General features: G+C 46.4%; 1 protein-coding gene across 2 annotated transcripts in view; it reads right to left on the bottom strand.

The window, feature by feature from the left end:
• The window catches only part of TMEM114 (transmembrane protein 114), a 28,125-nt gene extending 23,381 nt beyond the window's left edge, over positions 1–4,744 (bottom strand). For both annotated transcript variants that reach the window (XM_073362495.1, XM_073362496.1), the window contains exons 1-2: positions 4,557–4,744; positions 3,155–3,231 (exon numbers count right to left, since the gene is read on the bottom strand). In XM_073362495.1, coding sequence (XP_073218596.1) covers positions 3,155–3,231; positions 4,557–4,744 — 265 coding nt within the window. The remainder of the gene's footprint in view (positions 1–3,154; positions 3,232–4,556) is intronic.
• Between the last annotated feature and the right edge of the window lie 8,736 nt (positions 4,745–13,480).

Raw genomic sequence — 13,480 nt, 5'->3', positions numbered from 1 at the left:
ACTGATCTACTTTTGTATTGTGATATTTTATAAGGGGAAAGACTTGTTGGCACCACATTGATATTTCAAGTGGTTGCAAAATAAAGATGGCTGCTTCTATCTTCACCCTGTCTCCTTCAGCTTCTGCATACGAAAGATAACCATGCCCCACTTTTTAAAATAGTGTCTCCTAGGCTGGAGAATGCAAGCCATACATAAAATTCCAGTTACACAAACTTGTATCTCAAAGACATATGGTACCTGTTGATATGTTTCTATCTGTTCTGTAGCTTGCAGCTAGCAGGGGCTTGGGAGAATTGAAATATTAAGATCCCCAAAATATATTCTTAATCTTAATGTGCATGCTGCAAAGTCCATGCAGCAGCATATAGATGCTGGTTGAACATTTTGCAGGAGAAGATGCAATATGGAGCCCTGTGAAATTATTTATTTTTTTAGATTTTTTTTCTGGAATTTTATATTACTTCATTTTATGCATGTAGGGGATGTGGGGCTGGGTCCTGCCCTGGTGCAGGATTGCAGCATTAGTCTTCCATGGCAGCTCCTTTCCAACCCAGTGCTCTGGGAGTTGCAACCTGGTGCATGGGGTCTCAATGCTACTCAAGTTTGACTTGGCTGCCCCCTGTCATCATGGCAGAGAGACAGCTGGGCCACACCTGAGAGAGACTGTGACCCCTTGTGCCAGGCTGCAATGCCACTTACTCAAATTTGACACAGCTGCCCACCACTCCGAGTGATGCTGCTGCTGTGGGGAGAGTTTTATATTTTTAATACCTTTTTTGGTTCTATTTCATGTTGTTTTGCATGTCTGAAAAATACAGAGCTCTAACAGTATGTATGTCTAAAGAGTATGCAAAAAACTCTCCCTGACGTCAATGGGCTTGATACTCCACTACCTTGTACTTTACATAATCATTTACGTCTATGAAAAATGATGAGCATGAGCAGTACCAGTTTACAACTGATTTGAGCAGGTATAAATTGCTACACAAGGTGAAAAAAGAGAATCCGGCTCAGTGGGACTGAAGAACTGAGCCCAAATACCCACTCACAAGAGGACTTTAGTGCAAACTGGAATGCCATGCCAAAATATAGAAAACTAATCTAGTTAAGATTGTCAGTCTGTCTTTTTGTTTGCTTTAAAAAAAATCCTATGGGAAATAGACATCCTGCCTGAGTCTGCTGTTTAATAAAAGCAACTAACGGCTTGTGAAGAAAACTGCACTTTAGGGTACAGTTTAAATCAAACATCAGTAGCTCAAAGGCAGAAACATCTGACATTTAAAAAAAATTCACCCACAACTTATCTTTTGACAGGTTTCAGAGTAGCAGCCGTGTTAGTCTGTATTCGCAAAAAGAACAGGAGGACTTGTGGCACCTTAGAGACTAACACATTTATTTGAGCATAAGCTTTCGAAAGCTTATGCTCAAATAAATTTGTTAGTCTCTAAGGTGCCACAACTTATCTTTTGTTTGCCAATCACCAGATGTTTGTCTGCCATATATATAGGCCTGTCCCCTTTGTCTTAAGTGCCATGATGTCGACGTCTGATGATAACAGTCAACAACTTGTGGTAGGCATTTCTGTATGGTAATGAAAGCAATAATGCTGTCTGCAATTGACACTATCAGCGACAAGTTTCAGGCCCTATCCTGCCCTCCCAGCACACCAGGAAACAGACCAAAAACCTTTCATTTTGTGGAGTTGCTTTCCACTCATTGAAATGGATGGGAAAGAAGAGGGGCTTTCCAGCTTCCCAGCCTGCCCAGGGCCTAATCTTGCAAGGTGCAAATGAAGTTGATGGGAATTGGAGCCATTTGGCACCTTGAAGGATCAGGCCCATAAGAAGACTAGACAGGCTGCATGGCCTTCTAAACCTGCAGAATGCACAAGATTCACTAGGAAACCCTACGGAAGTCAGGCAGAGGTGAAAGTAAGGCGGTACAAGCTAGTACGGCATACCAGTAAAAAGTGGCTGCCTGTACCAGCCCGTACTGCTGACTTAAGGGACCCTGCTTAAAGCACTGCCATAGCAGTGCTTTAACGTCGCTGCTCCTTTTGCGCACCCCAGCGGTGGCCCTGCCAGGTGTGCTTTAACATCCCTGCCCCTTTTGCCCCTCCCAGGCCACCAACAGCGGGGGTGAGGGGGCAAAAGGAGCAGCTACCCCAGGCCCCTTCAGTCGCCCCTGGTGGCACAGGTGGGCTGGCTGAGGGACAATGCCTCCCAGCCCCACCCCTTCCGCCTGAGGCCGTGCCCCTTCCAGGGCAGGCAAAGCTGCCCCCTCCCCCGTAAGAGAAATTTTACTTCCACCCCTGATGTCAGGCCAAATAAAGCTTGTGTGCAAGCAAAGTGGCTCTGCACTGCTGCCCAACCTTCTTTTGTGGTAGCATGGTTCACTTGGGAGCCATGCTGCTATTCGTTGCTCTCCAATCCCCGAGGAAACATTGGGGAGGTTTCAGTGTGGAGGGGCAGCAGCAGAAAAGAATTGCTGGTCCAATCAGCCTTCTCCTACAATATCTACAGTATCTCTAAGGATTGATGGGGCTGCCAATGCCAGGTACAAGAACGCAAAAGGTGGTGGTTTTTTGCTGAATCCTCCTTATAACTCTGTAATCCTGTGGTGTGGTTTTATTTCCATGTGTAGTTCTCAAAGCACTTAACAGGAGAGATTAAATGACAAGGAAACTGATGCACAGAGAACGGATTTATCCAGGATCAGAGGTTAAGAAATAGTTGCTAATAGTAAAATATCACTAGCAGATCTTTCATCCTGAGCAACAGCCAAGTATTTACCTCATGCGAAGTGCTCAGCAGCTTGCAATATCAAGCCCTAAATTGTGCACATCCCATTGTCAGTACTGAAGATATTTGCAGGTCATACACTGATGTACAATCACCTGGGTCCAGTCCTGATCCTATTGAAGTCCTTTAGGAACACACTTGACATCAGTTGAGCTATTAATATTAATTCTGTGTGGCAGCCCCTTACAGCCTTGCTCAGGGATGAGGACCCTACTGTGCTAGGTGCTGCGTACACACCTAGTGACAACCCTGCCCCAAAGCGCATACATTATATCCCAGACATAGGTCATTGCTTTCATCCCATGTGATGCAGGGGGGTGAAGACATGCAAATAATAAAAAGTTACTCACGTAAGAGTTGTTTGTGCGAAGCAGTCATGTTGTTGTTCTTGTACCAGAAAGGGTTCATCAAAGGGAAGCATTTGCTCCTACCTGATAGAGAAGGGGGAAAATAGTATGCTAAGTTTGTATTGCAAATGCAAATAGAAGACTTTATCGTGTGTTCTCCTCAACATGCACATACAGCTCCTACTACATCCTCCCCTTAATCAGTTATTTTTGTGTGAGGGTGAGAATTTCAGTACTTGCCTAAATGTGTTCCCACTGGGTGAAATCCTTGTCATTGACTTCAGCAGGGCTAAATGCTCATTGATTTCAATGGGGCCAAGATTTCGCTGAATGGGAGCAAAGGTCAACCCTGATGCTTTTGAAAATCCCACCTGAATGCTTTTTCATATCCAGGCAACATCCTTTCTCCTCCCCACTTGATACACATTAATCACTGTTTGGGCTTAATTCTGTGATTCTTATTTTTTTTATTTAAATTAATTCAGACATCATGGTGATTTGAATGCCAGGAGAAGGTAAATAGAATGGAAAATCCTATCACAGCATCAAAGGAGTTTATCAGCCTTCCATTCTAGACCAAGGCTGTAAAATATGCTCCAAGATTAAATTTAACATATACCTTCTTTAAAATATCGCTGTTGGTCATTTTAAATCTCACCATTTGGGGTTAAAATTCAAATTATTCCTTTTATCTAAAGAAAAAGACAAAAGTGGCTTAAGTATTTCCCCCCACAACCCCAAGCATTTAAACCCACACAATTTTACATTTTAATCTAGAGGGCATGAGATGCCTTTGTTAATTTGGGTTGCATTTATGATGAAAATGTATGGGTTTTTTTTAAGTTTTAATTACATAAAAATACATGTTTGCACTTCTTTTGAAAAGTATTCTTGTAAATCCTACGTCTGGGGGGGGGGAATGAATTATGTTAAGAGGATAGAAAGTTTCATCGCCTCACTCTCTTATTGATTATTGTGCCTAGTTAGTGCAGTTTTTCTGGTACATATTCCACCTAATCAATTGGTGAGATTTCTCACTTACCTAAATACAGATAAAGAGATGCAACTCCGGCTTTTAATCTTCCCCACGGTACTTATTAGTCCGTGTAATTGTCATAACAATACCTAGGCACTGTGTGCATTTAATAAACCTACTCTCATTAACAAGGGGAAAGCCCCTGTTTCAGGAGTCGGAGAAGCCGTGCCGGGGAGATTTTTCCAGGCAGTGTCAGGGATGGGGACACGCTCCATCCAGTCGCGTTGTTCCTTGTGACTGGAACATCTGTCCCCAAGGTCCCTGCCCTGAGACCTGACTCCCAGCCGCTAAGGGGCTGTGCCCCCTGGCAGGACGCTGCGTCTAGCTGCCCTGCGGATCCCGAGAGGGCCGCAGGAGGTCGAGGCGTACTCACGTCTGCAGGTCCGCCAGAGTCCCGAGTGGGAGCTCAGCGTCGCGGAGGAATTGTTTAACCGCTCCAGTTTGGAGGCGTCGATGATGTACCAGAAGTCGGTCCCTATAGCTACCACCAGCAAGATGAAACTTAACGCGCCGGCCAGGACCACGACCACGGCGAGGCCACTTAACTTGATCTTCATGGTGCCGCTGCCTTGGGTCTCCGGCTGCCTAGCGCCCGACGGGGACACCCCCGGCGCTCATCCCCCGCACGGAGCGCGGCCAGCCCTGCTGCGCCCAATCCGGCCCCCTTCGCCCCGGCTCCGGGAGCTTCCCCGCCGCTGCAGCGCGAGTCTGTCCGCAGGACCCAGCCACGTGCACCTCCCGCAGCCCCGGCTCCGGTCCCCTCCAAGCCACGCCGGGCGGGAGGCTCACTTTGCCAGCGATCCCAGCGCCTCTTCCCGCCTGCAGCCCCAGCCCTTCGCCTTCCCCCGAGCACGGCCGGCAGCCAGCGGGAGCGCTGCTTCCTCCGCCGCTGCTGTGTCTGCGCTCCGGGCAGCTCCCCGGCCAGCCCGCCCTGGGCCAGCCCTTGCCCGACCGGCCCGCCGCCCTGGCGAGGTGCGCTGGGGCTGGGCGCGCGGGTCAGCACCACGGACAGCTCCCCCCGCAGAGTCCCGGCCGGAGCACAGGGGCGCGTTGGCCACGTGTTGTGAGACACGGGGACCAAAGCCCTGGGAGCGCGTAGCAGCCAGATGCAAGGGCGGCAGCTCCCAGCCCCGCCGGCTTTCTTGCTGGGAGCAGTTCCCGCTGCTGGGGAGGATCCTGCAAACACCCCTCCCCTCTGCACTGGCTCTCTCAGCCCTGCCGGCGTCTCTTGCTCCCCTTTGGCAGTTACACTGTAAGCGCGTCTGCCCTGCTCTCCCTCCAGCCCGTCCGTGGCAGGCCTGGCATGGCCCTCCTTGAAGGACCAGTCCAGTGTCCTCACGGCAGCATTAACGGGGGAACTCCCCTGCCCCTGTGCATGACGCCAGGGGCAGAGGTCCTTTGCACCGCAGCAATGCCCTGGGGAACTGGATAACTGCAACTGAGAGCAATCTTAATCGTGAGGCTCTGGTTCTTCCTTAACAGGTGAATGCCTGCAGATGTTGTTTGATCGCTAAGTAGTAATTACTTAGCGCTTATACAGCCCTTTTCATCAGTACGTCTCAAAACAGTTTTAAAGGATGGATTGGTTGGGGGGGGGGGGCGAGTCATCCAAAGCCTCCCTAAGGGATTTGAATACTTCTTAGAAAATAATCGGAATTCAGTATCCAGATCTCCTAGGAGCTTTGAAAATCTCAGCAGAGTTGTCTCATGCAGGAATGGAAAGACTTCCCTTTGTGCAAATCAGACTCTTATTTATGGGGAGGATGTGGGAGGACAGACTAAGTGTTTGAAAATAAATGTTTTCTTACATTTGAACACTTTTTTTTTTGTAGGTCTCTCTTTTTCCAGCTAATTCATGATGAAGTGTACTTGTGGGTTTGTTTTTTTTTTTTTTAACCTTTCCAAATGTAGGTCTGAGTGGCATGGGTTTCTTTAATCCGTTTCAGAATGGGGGGGGGGGGGGAGAAAGGGGAAGAACTGCTGCAATACATGCCTTTCAGGTAGTGTATGGCTCAGCTATATGTATCTTGCGGGTAGAAAAAAAAGTCACTGAAAATATGAGCAATGAGAGCAGCCATGACTACACATCTTGTAAGAGAGAGCATATTTCTAGTGGTCAGAGAGCAAGCCTAAGAGCCAGCTCTTCTGTTTCTGTTTACCGTTCTGCCATCGAGTCAAGAGCTACTGAGCAAATGGCTCACTTCTGTGCCTCAGTGTCCCCATTTGCAAAATACTGGTTGTGGTTACCCACAGATGTGTTGTGTGGTTTAATGTCCATTAAGTGCTTTAAGATGGCCAGACAAAATATTCTCACTATGTGCAAAACATTTGCTATTTCATAATATATAGACATTCTAATGTTACCAAAATACATTGATAGGTAACAGTATGATATATCCTGTTTATCATTCTGCTCTAGATTATGTCCAGTAACAAAATAATCAAATTTAAATTTAATGCCAAGAATTAAGCATTTTTTCTACCTCATGAGTAGGTACCAACTTAAATATGGATTAAACACTGACCGTGTTTGCCAAATCATCGCTACCTCTGACTATCTCCTTCCAATAGAGCACAAGGTGCAGTGAGCATCTGATTATATAAAGTTGTAAACTCAACGTGCTTCAGTGGGTTTGGCATCTGAGAGCATAGATATCTCAGATGTGTGCATCTCTTTCCCGCAAAAGATTTCTGAAAGACTAATGTGTATGTGAGTCACTCAGAAGCACGCACTTTTGTATCAATGCATTGGCCATGCTGCCACCTTATCTTCTGCTTATGGATCTGAGCCAATGACTGAAGTCAACTGATTTCAGTTGCTTACCAGGATCAAATCGTACCAGTGCAAATTTATGCTTAAACCAGTGCAGGTTAACTACACTGGAGGCTCTCTCTGGTGTAGTTACACAAGTGTGAAATGTATACATCTTATAGACAGGACCTATGAGGCATTTTCTTTTCTTGCTGAATGTAGTTCACGTTGAGTTTCAGCAGTCTTCCTGGGTCAAACACCAATCAATCTTGATTTACTTGCTCTCTGAAAGAAATCTATTTTAAGAGTGCCTATCACGCAGACACAAGGCAGAGTTTGTGACATAATTATCTATTCCATGTAAATGGTCTGTCATAAACCTAAGATGATGATCAGAAGGAAAAGCTGCCCTGTGCAGAGGAGAGTTCTTACTCGAAGTCAATAATCTTCAAAATCAGACAGATACAACTTTGTAGCATGCAAACATATATATGGATATATTTTGATAGCACCCCAATAATCTTTCCTTATTAGACAATGTGTTCAAAGGTTACAGTGAATCAAGTAGTCATTTTTATTTGCTCAATCAGTCTTTTCAGACATACAAAAGGAAGTGCCATATAAAATGTATACGAAAGAGGAGAAATGTTATTAGCTTATTTTTCATAAATACAAACCAGAAGTATATACACCCCTTCATACCAGCAAATCCTTCATTCAGAGTCACTCTAACAAATGCCCTCATTCTTCTCCCAGTGAAATCCAGAGGTGTAAAGGATGTCAGAGGATATAATTGCTGAAATGGCTCATCCAAATGCCATGGGCAGCAGATATAATAGACCAGGGGAGGCTAAGTTTCCCTTAACCCAGGCTGTGGCCTTGCCCACCTCTGCCCCAAGACCCCACCCTCGCTCTGCCTCTCCCCTGAAGCCGGTGGAGGCTCTGCTTGGGCCAGTGGCCTGGAGCTTGGGGCTTCGGCTGGCTGGCAGCCCCGTGATTGGGCCAGGGCTTGGGCCGGCCAGTGGCCAGGGCTGGGTTGGGTTGGCCAGTGGCCCAGGGTAGCTCAGGTCGGCCCAGGGTTCAGGCCAGTGCTTGGGCTGGCTGGCGGCCAGGGGCAGCTTCAGCCGGACGGCAGCCCAGGACTCAGGGTGGGCTGGTCTGGGGCTCGAAGTGGCTGGGGCTCCTCCGGCCGCTGGGGAGGCTCTGGTGTACGAGGGGGCGATAGGGGCAGGACCTCAGGCAGAAGGGGCAGGGTCTAGCCTCCCCGAAGGGGGCGGGGGTTCACACGCTGGCCATGCCAAACACACTGGAGCTGGACTACACTTCAATTATTTGGGGGGTTCCCCCATTTTTTCCAGAAAGAGGGAGAAAAATACTCCCCAAATTTTTCATTTCATTTTGTTGAAAAGTTCCATGAAAATCTTTGTACAAAAAGAACATTTTAGTTTCTTGCTTACTAACTTTTTTTCTTTCAGTCCTAAAACTCATAGCAGTAGCAAGTTGGGCCATTAAATGAAATAACTGCATGTATTTCTCCCATATTTTCACAGTGGAGGAAGGCGGATTCAATTCATGTCTCAGAACAGTATGCCAAGCAATAATAAGTGGTTTTTAAAAAAAAAAAGTGCATGCAGGATTATTTAGTCTTTGGTGTCTTTCTCAGCAGCTCCTGATGAGGAGTGTGACCCAGTTGCTTTGGGTGCTGTACAATACATGATGAGAGTGAGTCCCTACCCTGAAGAATTTACTGTCCTAAGGCCCTAATCCAGCACATGCGCACACACACTCCCACACACAATTTAGGCATACAGGGAGTCCATAGGGTTAACTGTAAAGCTAAATCACTGTGTATGTCTTTGCAGAATCTAGGTATACATAAGCATAGTAATTAATATCTTGATGAAGTAAACACTTACTGCTTGTACAAATAGGCCGTAATGATAGATGAGCCAACATACAAGGATATATCAAAGGAAGATTAATTTTCATATCAATATGGTCTAGTCAAGTGTAAATCCTTGTCCTGAGGGAAGATGAAATCACAGAAGAAAACTGAATTGCTGCACATTTTTAAACAGGCAATTCTGCATCAAAACAAAATCATTATAAAGATCCCATAAAGATCTTCTTCACCCAGCGCAGAGTCAACCTGTGGAACTCCTTGCCTGAGGAGGTTGTGAAGGCTAGGACTATAACAGGGTTTATATATACATTCATAAGCATATTTCCATAAAGCCTTATGGGGGACACCGTCACATTATGTTCTTATGTTTTTACAAAGAAAATGGGGAAATCAAAAATGGTAAAATTCCCTTTCCAGAGATTAATTTCTAATTTACTGAATTCTTCCAAAAATCTTCAAAAGCTAAGACAGTAGAGTTATAGGATCTTCGACCAAGGAAGCCTCTGATTTGCACTGGCTTTCGTGGACGGGGGAAATAGTCATTTGTGCTTGGTCACACTTGCCTTTACTGAATACATAAGTGACAAACATGTATGGAGGATGCTGCCAAATCTGCAACCACAAGGATCCCTAGACATAGTGGTGCACAGAGGCCAGAAAACAGCTGGATCTAGTCACCCGAGCATTCCCCCCAGTGTGAGGGAGATCACAGCTGGCCTAACTGACTTCTGCCCCACACTTCCACTTCTCAGCACATTGGGCATTGAGGGGCATGTGGCTAGAGTGTACTGTATTCTGACAATCCCAATCTGATTGACAGCTCCCTGGGAGCCATCACTGGCTGGTGTAGCTGAGAGCAGGCTGCTCTAAACTCCCGAGGGTTGTAAAAATACCAGCCTGAGCATTTGAAAGCCCATAACTAGCTCCCTGACAGCTGTGCTGAAGGCAGCCCTGGTTGGTTCAATTACTTTTAATTTATGTTTGCATAGTCCACATGAGATCCTTGAAGTCACTGTGCTGCAGAAGTACTACAGAGATTAATATATTATTAATGGAGACATGAATGCCTGAAATTGATTTTTAGAACTTTGAGTTCATTCATTCAGGAACGTCCAAATTGTTTACTGAAATGAATGTTAAAAGTAGGAAACAGCACACAATCAATTCCATTACAAACACATATTATTGCCAAAATATCACTGTTTGCCTGGATTAGAAATAGCAGTTCTTCTGCTCAAGGCCGGCTCTAGGCACCAGCAAACAAGCAGGTGTTTTAGGCGGCACATTTCTAGGGGCGGCATTCTGGAGCCGGCCATGCAGCCCCTGGCTAGAAATGTGCCCCCGCTGCCCCAGCTTGCCTCCGCTCCGCCTCTGCCTGCTCCCCTGAGCGCACGGCCTCTCCCTCGCCTGAGAGGGCAGGGTGAGAAGCAGAGCGGCAGCGTATTCAGGGGAGCAGGCGGAGTGGAGGTGAGCTCAGGTGGGGGATTGCGGAGGGGGAGCTGCAGGAAGCAATGGGGAAATACGGCACGCCCAGGGGAGAAGGCGGGGCCGGGGATTTGGGGAAGGGGTTGGGAAGGGGTGGAGTTGGGGTGGAGCCGGGGGGCGGGGCGCATGAAAAAAAAGCAGGGGCAGCCGAAAATGTTTTTGCTTGGGGTGGCAAAAATCCTAGAGTCAGCCCTGCTTCTGCTAAAGCCAGAGTTCCTCCTTTCAGATGGTGTAAACAGGTTAGTTTATCTAAACTTGTATTAATTACTGGTACCCAGCAAAATCTGTTTTTAAATCTCCAAATCAGTTGGGTTTTGGTTTTGCTTTTCAGTTTCTTCCACCATTCATATAATTTCTAGGGCTGTAAAGCGATTAAAAAAATTAATCACGATTAATCGCACTGTTAATAATAGAATACCATTTATTTAAATATTTTTGGATGCTGTCTACATTTGCAAATATATTGATTTAAATTATAATGCAGAATACAAAGTGTACAGAGCTCACTTTATATTTATTTTTTATTACAAATGTTTGCACTGTAAAAAAACAAAAGAAATATTTTTAGTTCACCTCATACAAGTACTGTAGTCCAATCTCTTTATCATGAAAGTTGAACTTATAAATATAGAATTATGTATTTAAAAAAAAACTGCACTCAAAAATAAAACAATGTAACCTTTAGCGCCTACAAGTCCACTCAGTCCTACTTCTTGTTCAGCCTGTCACTCAGACAAAGAAGTTTGTTTACATTTGCAGGAGATAATGCTGCCGCTTCTTGTTTACAATGTCACCTGAAAGCGAGAACAGGTGTTCTCATGGTATTGTTGTAGCCAGTGTTGCAAGATATTTAGTGCCAGATGCGCTATAGGTTCATATGTCCCTTCATGCTCCAACCATCATTTCAGAGGGCGTGTCCATGCTGATGATGGGTTCTGCTTGATAACAATCCAAAACAGTGCAGACCGATACATGTTCATTTTCATTATCTGAATCAGATGCCACGGGCAGAAGGTTGATTTTCTTTTTTGGTGGTTCGGGTTCTGTAGTTTACGCATCAGAGTGTTGCTCTTTTAAGACTTCTGAAAGCATGCTTTATACCTTGTCCCTCTCAGATTTTGGAAGGCATTTCAGATTCTTAAACCTTGGGTCAAGTGCTGTAGATATCTTTAGAAATCTCACATTAGTACTGTCATAAATATAAAGGGAAACGTAACCACCTTTCTGTATACAGAACTATAAAAACCCTCCTGGCCAGAGGCCAAACCCTTTCACCTGTAAAGGGTTAAGAAGCAAAGATAACCTCGCTGGCACCTGACCAAAATAACCAATTAGGAGACAAGTTACTTTCAAAGCTGGATGCGGGGGGGCGGAAGGGTCTGTCTGTCTGTGTGATGCTTTTGCCGGGAACAGAACAGGAATGGAGTATTAGAACTTGTTAGTAAGTAATCTAGCTAGAAATGCGTTAATTTCCTTTTGTTTAAATGGCTGGTAAATAAGCTGTGCTGAATGGAATGTATATTCCTGGTTTTGTATCTTTTTGTAACTTAAGGTTTTGCCTAGAGGGATTCTTTATGTTTTTAATCTGATTACCCTGTAAGGTATTTGCCATCCTGATTTTACAGAGGTGATTCTTTTACTTTTTCTTTAATTAAAATTCTTCTTTTAAGAACCTGATTGTTCTTTCATTGTTCTTAAGATCCAAGGGTTTGGGTCTGTGTTCACCTATGCAAATTGGTGAGGATTTTTATCAAGCCTTCCCCAGGAAAGTGGGGGTAGGGCTTGGGGGGATATTTTGGGGGGAAGACGTCTCCAAGTGGGCTCTTTCCCTGTTCTTTGTTTAACACACTTGGTGGTGGCAGCATAGGATTCAAGGACAAGGCAAAGTTTGTACCTTGAGGAAGTTTTTAACCTAAGCTGGTAAGAATAAGCTTGGGGGGGGGGGTCTTTCATGTACCCTAGAGTTCAGAGTGGGGAAGGAACCTTGACAGGTACCTTCTTTTCGTTTTGTGAAATCTGAGTGAAATTGTTCTTAAAACGAACCAACATGTGCTGGGTCATCATCCAAGACTGCTATAACATGAAATATTATGCGGGCAAAACAGAGCAGGGGACATACAATTCTCCCCCAAGGAGTTCAGTCACAAATTTAATTAACACGTTATTTTTTAAACAAGCATCATCAGCATGGAAGCATGTCCTCTGGAATGGTGGCCAAAGCATGAAGTGGCATGCGAATGTTTAGCATATCTGGCACATAAATACCTTGCAATGTTGGCTACAAAAATGCCATGCAAATGCCTGCTCTCACTTTCAGGTGACACTGTAAATAAGAAGAGGGCAGCATTATGTCCAATCAATGTAAACAACCTTGTTTGTCTTAGGACAGAGGTGGGCAAACTCCAGCCCATGGGACCGTCCTGCCCAGCCCATGAGCTCCTGGCCGGGAGGCTGATACCCCTCCCCCACAGCCACGCCGCTGCGCGGCACAATGCTCTGGACGGCGGGGCTGCAGAGCCCAGCCTGACCCAGTGCTCTGTGCTGCATAGCGCAGCGCGGCTGCCTGTCCTGGTGCAGCCGCGCTGCCAGCCACCAGTGCTCCAGGCAGTGCAGTAAGGGGGCAGGGAGAGGGGGGTTGGATAGAGGGCAGCGGACTTCGGGGGGTGGTCAGTGGCATGGATAGGGGTCGGAGCAGTCAGAGGGAGGGGAAGGGAGTTGAATGAGGGCAAAGGTCCCAGGGGGGCAGTCAGGAAGGAGAGGAGGGGTTGGATGGGGCGGCGAGGGGCAGTCAGGGGACCGAGAGCAGGTTGGGGTGGATGGGGCAGGGGTCCCTGGGGGGCTGTCAGGGTACAAGGGGGGTTGGATGGGGCAGGAGTCCCGGGGGGGCCATTGGGGGCGAGAAGCAGGGGGTCGGATAGGGAGCGGGGGTCAGGCCACGCCTGGCTGTGTGGGGAGGCACAGCCTCCCCTAACCGGCCCTCCATACAATTTCAGAAACCCAAGGCGGCCCTCAGGCCAAAAAATTTGCCCACCTCTGGTATAGGACTTCCAGTAAGTTAAAGATCCTTAAGATGAAGTTGGACCAGTGTAACTCTGTTGCTGTTCAAATACAAGACAGCACAGAGCTTTTAGCAAGCAAGCAAGCTGGTCTGCC

Source organism: Lepidochelys kempii, chromosome 10 (genome assembly GCF_965140265.1).
Source record: "Lepidochelys kempii isolate rLepKem1 chromosome 10, rLepKem1.hap2, whole genome shotgun sequence".
In the NCBI taxonomy this organism is placed as follows: Eukaryota; Metazoa; Chordata; order Testudines; family Cheloniidae; genus Lepidochelys; species Lepidochelys kempii.
The sequence above is the reverse complement of the archived record's forward strand: the minus strand, read 5'-3'. Positions and strand labels throughout refer to the sequence as shown.